Raw genomic sequence first — 11,982 nt, 5'->3', positions numbered from 1 at the left:
GCTCCGGAAGATAGCGATAGTTATTTAAAATGTCATGATGTTTTGACGGCGAAAGGTGCCAGCGAAAACACGGCCTAGACTTTCGGGACTTTTTGTGAAGATCGCATACACATTCCTGCAGGGTCGATAAGAACTGACATATAAAACCGTGAGACTTTTAGTCACGTGGTAATGTTTATGATATGTATGAGGACATGCGCAGAAGTGTGCGCAGTGGCATTGTGTATTTTTTTTTTTAACGAGGCTTATATATACCTGGATTTTACGTTCCGACCTTCACTCCTTAAAACAGACTTGTAAAGAAAGAAGCGTAATTTATTATCAGTATACAGTATACAGTCATATTGACAGAAGAAAAACAGTTGGATTTCTTTGCAGAATTTACTAAGCAGAAAATAGTAAGTAATTTATACATTTACTTTTTACAATCAATATTTTGTGTGTCTGTGTTATTTTATTTTATTTTATTCTCTCTCTCTCTCTCTCTCTCTCTCTCTCTCTCTCTCTCTCTCTCTCTCTCTCTCTCTCTCTCTCTCTCTCTCGCGCGCTCTCGATTTTTCAGATATTTGCTTTTTACTTCTTTTTTAAAGTGAAAAAGCTCCATGTATTACATATGTAATGTATATTTTGTTCCTCAAATAGTTAAAATATTTACACTATTTATGTTAAACTGCTCTATTCGTTTACTAATGATGCATTTGTTATTTAATTACTTTCGCCTACTCTCAACCATGGGGCTTCATGGGCGGGGATGGGGGAGGCTGGCTTTTCCCCGAATTAAACTAAAATGCCCGAATCTGGATAACAACATTTATTCATATTAGCATTGCTTACAACTAATTTTGAGGGTAGAATGATAGAAATACACGGTAAAAAGATCTCAGGTTAGCACATTTTGCCCGAATATCTGTATAATTGTTTTCGTGAATTTGAAGTTTTGCTCCATCACTAAGGGTGTGTATGTGTAGAGGGGGAAGTTGCACCCCTTGCCCCCCCCCCCCCCCCCCGTCTCGTACGTGTATGCTCCCAACCTTCCCAAATTTGAGTTATAATGTATTATAATAGGTTGATTTTGATAGAAAATACAGAATGTTATGCGTATTATACACGCAGTGAAACGAAGAAGCTAGGAAGGGAATGGGTGCATAGACGCACGTCAACCCCATCACTATGACGTCTTCTTTCTCGCTTTTATCTTTGAGTTTACTGGTGCGCGTGCAGGAATCTTAGCAGGGCAGGGATCTGTACTGTAGCGGGGCTAGAAAAAATATATTTTAAAATAATTTCTTCAGCAGGTGGGGTTCGATCTCCGAACCATCCTCACCTCCTCCCAGCAAATTGTATTCAGATGTTAAAGTTGTCAGATTTAAGATTTAAAAAAATAAAATAAAAAAAGAATGACGGTTCCTAGCTTGGTGCGAATAGTCTAACTGCAGAATGTAAAATGAAACAGACAAAAAAACCCACTGTAATATAATATATTTCCCGTATGTGACAGCGTAAACGTTGGATTGCTTAATCTCTCGATTTACATCTATAAAACATTTAATATCTGCGTTATTACTGTAGCTATATTTCGAAATCTGGAAAAATTATTTTTACAAGTTAAGACATGTGTTTCTGTAGGACTGTCAAGCTGTAACATATTGATCAAATGATGACATCGACATAGGCTGATGTAATAGGGCTTACACTTGATACGTGACTCATAGTTCACGTGTTAATGCTATTTAATAAATGTGGGAGCGGGTTGTAGCTCCATGGAAAAAGAACAACGAATATTTAATTAACAAGCACATTTTAAACTACGGCTATTTTGGTGTCTAACATGTGGTTATATTGATACTGAGAGAGAGAGAGAGAGAGAGAGAGAGAGAGAGAGAGAGAGAGAGAGAGAGAGAGAGAGAGAGAGAGAGAGAGAGAGAGAGAGAGAGAGAGATGAAGAGTAACAGAGACAGACAGACAGACAGAGACACAGGCAGAGATAGAGATAAACAGACAGAGACAGACAGAGACAGACAGACAGACAGACAGAGACTGAGATACAGAACAGAGTTGGCATGTAGTCTACTATCAAAAAAGATCATCAATGAATTTGTATATGCACTTTTCTATGGACAGGACAGCACATACCACAACATTTGATGTACCAGTCCAAGACAGGATCTGGTGGTAGAGTGCCATAACAGTACCACAATTACAACTAACAATTAGAGGACATTTCGACCTAAGCCCTCTCCCTCCCTTGACGTCTGTAGCTTCTAGAAAGATAACGTTACTGATATGGTTTGTTTCCACGTATTGGGCTGGGAAACTCTTTGTACGTGCCCCTATCCACAAGGGTTCAGGCACGCCCACCCCGGATTCAGCCTCTGACTACGCCAGTGACCGACTCCACGTATTAACACAATGAGCCGAGTAAGCTGTATTTATCGGTGTCAAGTTACCTCATAGTGGATAACCCGATAAATGTGTGTAGTGAAATTCCACCCGCTTTGGTGCACCGACAAAATGTTTTTACAAAAAGGAATAATTTACGCGAAAAAACACTGGCGTATGAAGCGACGGGGGGGGGGGGGGGGGGGGGGGGGGAGGGGAGCTCCAGTAGCAGCAGCACACCCACCCCCTCCCACACTGAAACCAAAAACAAAAAGCGTGCTCATCCGTTATTAAAAGCAGAGGCGGATCTAGAGGGGGGCAGGGGCCCGCCCCCCCTAAATTTTGCGACAGTTATAATTTTTATTATATATTAATTTTCATTATATTACGATCACCTCCAAACCTCCCCAATGTTCCATTGGCATTCCGCCTCATGGCATTGCCCCCCCCCCCCCCCCCCAATGGATTTTCTGGATCCGCCAGTAAAAAGGGACACAAAAAGTGAACCTTGAACGATTTTTGACGCTAATTTTTGTTTTATTAACTGCCTCAGCAGAAACTTATGACCAGTTAACAGAATATTCGCATCAATGAGCAGATAGGCCCTCCCGCGGTTTGTGTACAGTGCGCGACACTTCGGTGTGTCACGTGCGCTGACCTGGAACTGACCTCCCAAGTAATAGCCATTCATGTGATCGGTTGGTTTTCATCGCTAGTGCGTTTCTCTTTTACACACGACGAATAAACAAGTTGTTGAGGATATCGTAGTGAATTCTTTCTGGCTAATAAATAAATAGTCGATCTTCAAGTTCCTTTATTTAGTTTATTTACTTCTTTTTTTTTTTTTTTTTTTTTTTTTCTTTTTTTTAAATTTTATTACTCTTTTTCTTTCTGTTTTTTTCCCCCTCCTATTTTCCCCCTTTTTTTCCCCCGTCCGGGCCCTCTTTTTTTTTTCTTTTTTTTTTCAATTTTTTTTTTTTTTTTTTTTTTTTTTTTTTTTTTTTTTTTTTTTTTTTTTATTATTATTTTTTTTTTTTTTTTTTTTTTAACGTATGCCCTTTAGTTCACCACGTTGTGCAACAACTTACTACTCCCTTCACGCGACGTCACCTATTTTTGTACATTCTATTTTGTTTTGTTGTTTTCCCCGCCATCACCTGGAGAGCATTACCCATGACGCATTTCACTCTCACGGTGAAATATCGGCCCATTCACCAGACACTATAAAATCTTTTGAAATCACAAAATAAAATCAATACAGTTTTAAAAAGCTGTTGAAGATATTTATATACAGGAAGATATATATTTTTTAATATCCAAAGCCATAAGTAATAATTTCGATTTTTTTTTTATCTGAAATGTTTAAAAGAGCAATATAAAATGAAAAGTAATTATTTAATATTTCACAAAGATTAATCAGAATTAGACTATTTGGGCTTAGAACATATGTTTGGGAAAATCACTAACCCATTTATTGGGTTTATTAAGACTATTAATTAGTATGTGTACTCTTCTTTACATAGCCACGAAAACTGTTTGCAATTGTGTATTGGTTATTGATTATTAATTAATAATTAATGTAATGCGTTCTTTTTTCTTTCTTTCTTTCTGTTCTTTTTTTTTTTTTTTTTTTTTTTTTTTTTTTTTTTACATAACCACTTATAAGGGTTTGCAAAATGCTCCATGGATTTTGAATACAGTTATCAGTTACGTCATTTCGATTTGATCCGTTAATCAAGAGGTCATCATCACTATGGCAACGTGTTATGTCACGAGATGTAATACATATTACGATCATACTTATCACCATGACAGTTGTGTTATAAACCTGTCCATGCCACGCACGCGCGATAACGAAATGATTGTTCGAAGCTGTTTATAATGTTACGTCTTTGTAGCAGTCGCTGAACGGAGAAATCAACAGAACTGACGTTAGTCCAGTTTTACCTTGACGGTTAGGTCACGATTCATAATTTTGATTCGAGTTGCGAAAGAATCAGCTCGACTTTACCTTAAAATAGTTTCTGATATGTTCCCTGTAAATCGAGTTTATCTGAGCGTAATTAAAAGTTTAAGCCCCCGACCTTTGACCCTCCAACAAGAAAACGGGTCTCATAGCCAATAATTAAATCTTATTGAAGCGGAAGTACGGTACATAATTTACGTTTCTAGCTGTGACGCGTTTTTCTTGTATATATCTTCGGTCATACCGGGGCTGCATTTAGCAGGGGGTGTGGTGGACCGAACGGACATTGCCCCCCGCCCCCCCCCCCCCAATTCGAAATGTAAGTGATATTTTTAGTTTAAAAGTGCCCTTTTGTTTCTAACACTTTATTGTGCCTCTATTTTAATACCGTTTATGATTATAATTTATTACAAATTATCATTTTTAAAAATTATTAATTATTGTTTTATCTTTTATCTTTTCAGTGAAGCTGATCACATCGCAAACCGTCATGCTTGAGACGCCGAAGATAAAACGAGCGACCGACATCGTGCCCACTACCACGTCACTTCCGGATGGGCGTGTCCTGCTGATTGACGTCATGACCGACTCCCAGCTCTCGCAGACATTCGCCATGATCGTTGAGGCCTCGAAATCCGGAAACGGTTTCGGCGTGGACGAATACACCTCGGAGAAGGAGTTCCGCCAGGACATCGCCGGCAGCTACAACTTCGCGGTCATGAGCAAGGACGACGGCGAAATGGTGGCCGCGTTCCTCATAACTGTCAGCAAGTTCTACCGTGGCACGCACGTCGCCGATCCGTTCGTGATCATCAAGAAGAGCGAGCGAGGCAAGGGGATCGGCGAACACTGCTTCAAGCTGTGCGTCGACTTCGCGCGGGAACTCGGCTTCATGGGCATGTACGTCGACACGTTCATCAACAACAAGGCCATGATCAAAATCATCGAGACCGTCGGCGGTTTCCAGCAGGTGGGTTGTCTCCCCATGGGCGGGCGCATGAAAGACGGATCGTTCGTGAGCTCGCTGATCTTCTACCGAGATTTCAGACAGACATGACATGTGATCGCCCGCGGAGCCGATGTATCAAACTCATCGACAGCGCCGACGAAAACGCCGACGAAAACGACGACAAGGCATCGACGCAATTTGCCGACGGTCCTAGTCGGTATTCGTTGGTGCGCGACCCGTATCGCCCGGTCCATGACTCGTTTTGGCTGGCCGTTAACCCGTGTTGGCTGGACTTTTGTCCGAACTGGATGACCCTTGGTCCGAATTAGACGACCATGGGTTAGAGAGCTTCTCGCAAAATGCTATAGCAACTGCTTTCGCTGCTACCAATGTGCGATGAGATGGAGTTTAAGCCAATGGCAAGAGAAAGAACAATGTACTACTTCGCGTGAAAATCGATTGTAGATCAAGATAAGAAGGCTGATGACCTAAATCTGTATGAGCTTATTAAAGGACGAGATAATACTGCAAACATTATTTAAAGGGACATAACAGTATTAAGAAACAGCTAGAAAGACAATGGGAAAAAATGGAAGGATCTGTAGGACTGTTTCTGAAGATGACTTTCTTTATGTAACACAAAATCATCAAATGTGTCGGAATCATCGTAAGAAATGAACGGTTTGGTGTCAGTTATGTTGACAATGACGTCATCAGAATGATCAGTAAATGATCATCAGTAATGGAGCCTTATGATAGTTTCGTATTTTAGACGGTGTATTGTGCTCGTGCATGTTTGTAACAACGTAATAAATAAATAAATAAATAAAGCTGAATTGAAACCTGCGTAATTTGGTTTGTTGCTTTTATCGTCGTAATTAATTGGTTGACCAAGAAACAGACTGCCAAGACAATCATTTATTAACCTCGGGCCCGAAAGACTGACCGTATTCTTGACTAACAGCTGACCGACCGACTGACTGACTGACCGACTGAGTGACTTACTATCTACACGACTGGCTGATTAACTTACTGACTGACTGACTTGCTGAGTGACTTACGTATTGACTGACTTAGTGACTGATTAACTTACTTTCTGACTAGCATACTGGCTGACTGATGTACTGACTGATTAACTTACTGACTGATTGACTGACTGACTAGAAGACTGACTGATTGAGTCACTGACTAACTCACTAACTCCCTTAGGCCTACGTAGTGATTGATTGAACTGACTATGTGGCGGGCTGATTGCAGGGCTGCCTGGTTGGTTTCTAGGCGGGTTGGTTGGTTGCTAGGCTGGCTGGTGGATTGGTAGCTAGGCTGACGGGTTGGTTACTAGGTTGGCTGGCTGGCTGGCGGGTTGGTTGCTAGGATGGATGGTTCGGGTTGCTAGAATGGCTGGCTGGCTGGCGGGGGTTAGTTGGTTGACTGCCTGGTATATTAATTATTAGTATATCATATATGATGACCGATACCGGGATGCGAACCCAGTACGTCACCGATACCAGTCATGTGAAGACTATATAACTGGTTGATTGAAGTACAACCCACTCGGTTTAGCGCTCGCCTCAAGTGTTTGCGTCGCATGATCGAACCATCTCGGTGGATCCTTTCAACTTATTGTTCCCTCTTTCCAACCAGTGCACCACAGCTGGTCAAAGGTCGCGGTATGTGCTGCCCTGTCTGTGGGAAAGTGAATATGAAAGATCCCTTGCTGCTAATGGAAAAATGTAGCGGGTTTACTCTGATGACTACGAGTCATAATTACCAAATGTTTGACATCTAATTAACAGCCGATGACTAAATAATCAATATGCTCTAGTAGTATCGTTAAACAAAACGAATTTTAACTTCTACTTGAAAGTTTATATTTTAAAATATTTTAGGGTATCGTTAAATATTCATTCATTCATTCATTCATTCATTCATTTATATATATACACAAGTTCTCGCTCCAACCAATGCACCATGTTTGGTACATCATAGGCCGTGGTAGGTATGTGCTATCCTGTCTATGGGATGGTGCATACAAAAGATCCCTTGCTGCTAATCGAAAAGAGTGGCCCATGAAGTGGCGACAGTGGGTTTCCTCTCTCAATATCTGTGTGGTCCTTAACCACATGTCCGACGCCATATAACCGTAAATGAAATATGTTGAGTGCGTCGTTATATAAAACATTTCCTTCCTTCATATAATATTTTGTTGGGTCATTTACTAGGTGAACCGGCCTTTAAATCACTGACAAATAACTACTCAATCTGATATGGCATTTTCAGCTTTCAACCAAGTCAAAAGTCATAAAAGACTGGGTCAGCTGATACGATGTCGGATATAAATATTATGGTTGAAAAGAAATTTGTCTTGTTTAACGACACCACTAGAGCCATTAATTTCTTAATAATTGGCTATTGGATGTCAAACATTTGATAATTTTCACATGTAGTCTTAGAAAGGAAACCCGCTGCATTTTTCCATTAGTAGAAGGGGATATTTTTTATGCACATCCCACAGACAGGATAGCCCATGCCACGGCCTTTGATATACCAGTCGTGGCACATGTGGTTAATGACCACATATGGTTATGGATCATACAGAAAATGAGAGAGGAAACCCGCTCCAGCCCCGCAATGGGTTACTGTTTTTCGATTTGCAGCTAGGGATCTTTTAAACTTGTTATCCTACATACATAGATAGTACATACCACGGCTTTTGTTACAGCATTTGTGGAGCACTAACTGGAACGAGAAATAGCCCAAATGACCCACCGACAGGAAAGAGAGAGAGAGAGAGAGAGAGAGAGAGAGAGAGAGAGAGAGAGAGAGAGAGAGAGAGAGAGAGGTCACGTTATCCTGGGTTTGTTTAGGATGGCGTGCGATCGTGGTCGCTAGACAGACCGTACTTTGTGTGCCTAACTTGAGATGATTGTGATATGACACATGACGATGGTACCAGTTAACTTAAAATGTTCGCGAGCGCTCGACCTTATAAACTCGAAACAGATTTAACCTTTAAAGTTTGCAAGTGAGTTTGGTTCTTAGTCAAGAAAAAAACAAAACAAAAAACAGTACAACACTAACAACAACAACAACAAAAACAACAACAACAAACTATATTTTATAAACAATTGTTTGCTAAGCTTTCAGTATACCATTATTATATTGCCCTGGGACCCATATAACGCATGGAATTGAGCAAGTTAAAAAGGCACAGTGTTGAACACGGCTGTAGCTAGTGTGAGATTCATTGTGGCAGCTGCCCCCCCCACCCCCCCATCCCCCCCCACAAAATTAAATAAAATAACATTTGTTTTTAAAATTATATATATATATATAATATATGTCATATATATATATATATATACATATATATATATATATATATATATATATGTATGTATGTGTGTATGTGTGTGTATGTGTGTGTGTGTGTGTGTGTGTCGGTGTGTCTGTGTGTGTCGGTGTGTGTATATCTGTGTGTGTGTGTGTGTGTATGTGTGCATGTGTCTGTGTGTGTATGTGTGTGTATATATGTATGTGTGTTGTGTGTCTGTGTGTGTGTGTGTATGTGTGTGTGTCTGTCTGTGTGTGTATGTGTGTGTCTGTGTGTGTGTGTCTGTCTATATGTATGTGTGTATGTCTGTGTGTGTGTGTGTGCGTGTGTGTGTGCAGCCTGGTTACGTAATACCCCCGCGCGACGGTGGTAGTCTTGTGTCCCAATATGCACTTAGACTAGGTGGGCACTTGGTTACGTAATACCTCCGCGCGACCGTACCCCTTAATACACATTTAGACCAGGTGTGGAGGCATGTGGCCAGTAGTTACGTAATACCTTCGGTAGTTCGGTTTACGATCGGGGTATTGATAGCGGAATGGCCATCTAAGAAAAACAAACCGTCTCTGGGAGTTGTGGCAATATCACATGATAGGTGAGGTACCGCATTGTGCCCCCAGGCGATATTCGCTGTCTCTGAGATTTTTGAATAAATAGATAGGATTTTAGATATATCGAGGAGAAACGTTGGAAGTATTCAGGGGAAACGGACGTCGTTTGTTTTGTGCCTACTGAGATGAATGTGATCACTGAACGATCTATATAAGTTCAGTCCGGACGTGGTAAATAAACAGATATTGTTCTGCTCTGTTGTATAACCTTGATGTGAGTGATGTGACTTTAAATAAAACAGTACAACTGTATTATACCACATATTCTTTAGACAGTATCTCCGGTAATCTGACGAATGTAAATTGTAGGCTTCACTGTTCTAAAAATATTAAAGCTTAGCCGGTCATCCTAGAGGACCTAGGTAAACTGTAGGTTATTGTCTTTATGGTGATATGTACCAGTATTAATTCTGTATTACAAGGTTACTGAATGAGTAGTTACGGGTTAATTAAAAATTAACCAGTTAGGAATAGAGTTGTAATTCCTTTATTAATTAAGTTCCCCTGGCAGCGTTTCTCAATTATCACACGTGTGCGTGTTGTATCACGGTGAAGTGATTAGAATATTGTGTAAACTAGACACCTAGTGATTAACTAATTAAGTGATTAGTTCTGGGTTGTTATTATATTGTTGTTGCTAATTAACTACTGCGGCAAGTACATTTGTCAGCGTTAAAGTTAATACAGATTCCAAAGTGTATTGTGTTTTGTTGTGTTTTCTAGTGAACTAAACGTACTACATATATATATTTATATAAGATCTTATCTCTGATTATACCTAGAGCCGAGCCACTCGGGTATTAGACTGCCCGATACAGAGAGATCTAATAGTTATTCAGTTACGGGTATTATAGGATCCCCCGTGACATGTGTGTGTATGTGTGTGTGTGTGTGTGTGTGTGTGTGTGTGTGTGTGTGTGTGTGTGTGTGTGTGTGTGTGTGTGTGTGTGTGTGTGTGTGTGTGTGTGTGTGCGTGTGTGTGTGTATAACGTTCCTGAAATGGGGGAAAAAACCAAATCCTAGCTACGGCCCTGGTGTTGAACTTCTATAATTAGCTGTGGAACAACCAACAACAGATCAGATTATAGAGATGTATATTCTAAGCAAGAAGCTATTGTATAAATAAATAACAAACAACAAAGACACAAAAGAGTATCGTTCATAAATACAAAAGCTGATATTAACCTACACCAGAGAGATTAACGAGAGAATAATCAGATATAAAAATTAATAGGATAAACTAACCAAGAAGACTTTCTTCTAGCCCGTGTACTCTGACGGTAAGAGAGCTAGACAAACATTTGGACAGTTGTCAATGCTCTCTAAGCGTCAGAGATCAATCTATATAAATTCTGCACAATCGCTGCTTAACAAACGGTAGTCAAAGATTCCCGCTCTAATACAACAACAATCCTATGATTGATGTTAAATATTTTAACATGGATCATTTTCGAGCTCCCTGACAAAATAATATTCACATATTAATCACTAATACACACACTACGGGAAGAAACCCGATAGCACCCCTTTTCAATAATGTTCCGGTTAAATACGTATTTGCTGACGGGTTTCTTCCCATTTCTTAGGCATCGTTTACGCAGAATTTATATAGATTGGTCTCTGATGGTAACAGAAAGGAACTGTTTTATTTAACGACGCACTCAACACATTTTATTTACGGTTATATGGCGTCAAACATATGTTTATGGACCACACAGATATAGAGTGAAGAAACCCGCTGTCGCCACTTCATGGGCTACTCTTTTCGATTAGCAGCAAGGGATGCACCATCCCACAAACATGATAGTACATACCACGCCTTTGTTACACCAGCTGTGGAGCACTGGCTGGAACGAGAAATAGCCCAGTGGGGCCACTGACGGGGATCGATCCTAAACCGACCGCGCATCAAGCGAGCGCTTTACCACTGGGCTACGTCCCGCCCCTGATTGATGGTAAGAGAGCGTTGATTACATTACAAATGTCCGTCTAGCTCTCTTAACGTTAGAGTACTCGGGATAACTTTCTTCGTGATGGATGAGACCGGCCTCGGTGGCGTCGTGGTAGGCCATCGGTCTACAGGCTGGTAGGTACTGGGTTCGGATCCCAGTCGAGGCATGGGATTTTTAATCCAGATACCGACTCCAAACCCTGAGTGAGTGCTCCGCCAGGCTCAGTGGGTAGGTGTAAACCACCATTGCACCGACCAGTGATCCATAACTGGTTCAACAAAGGCCATGTTTGTGCTCTCCTGCCTGTGGGAAGCGCAAATAAAAGATCCCTTGCTGCTAATTGGAAGAGTAGCCCATGTAGTGGCGACAGCGGGTTTCCTCCCAAAATCTGTGTGGTCCTTAACCATATGTCTGACGCCATATAACCGTAAATAAAATGTGTTGAGTGCGTCGTTAAATAAAACATTTCTTTCTTTCGTGATGGATGAGTAAATTTACTGTTATTTTCACAATAACAAATGTTTTTTGGGGTTTTTTTCAAATTGCAGATAAAAATAATTTTTTTAGTCATCTCAAAAGAATGTTTCCATTCCATTTTATATGAAGCCAAACTAACATAACGGAAAAAATGTAAATGTCACAAGCAACAATAAACCAATCAATGGAGGAGTATAGGGGGGGGGGGGGGGGGGGTTTGCTGGGTGTGGGTGGGGTGGGGGGTGGGGGTGGGTGGGGGGGTGGGGGTGGGGGGAGGATAATAACATACAATTAAAATGGAGTCTGGTAAGAGA

At 40.7% G+C, this 11,982-nt stretch overlaps 1 protein-coding gene across 1 annotated transcript; it reads left to right on the top strand.

The window, feature by feature from the left end:
• Positions 1–241: 241 nt before the first annotated feature.
• LOC121376982 lies at positions 242–6,140 on the top strand. Its single transcript, XM_041504798.1, has 2 exons — positions 242–398; positions 4,810–6,140. Coding segments are annotated over exons 1-2 (594 nt in total). The 5' UTR covers positions 242–397; the 3' UTR covers positions 5,403–6,140.
• Positions 6,141–11,982: the final 5,842 nt, after the last annotated feature.

The sequence above is a fragment of the Gigantopelta aegis genome, chromosome 7 (assembly GCF_016097555.1).
Source record: "Gigantopelta aegis isolate Gae_Host chromosome 7, Gae_host_genome, whole genome shotgun sequence".
NCBI lineage: Eukaryota > Metazoa > Mollusca > Gastropoda > Neomphalida > Peltospiridae > Gigantopelta > Gigantopelta aegis.
The sequence above is the reverse complement of the archived record's forward strand: the minus strand, read 5'-3'. Positions and strand labels throughout refer to the sequence as shown.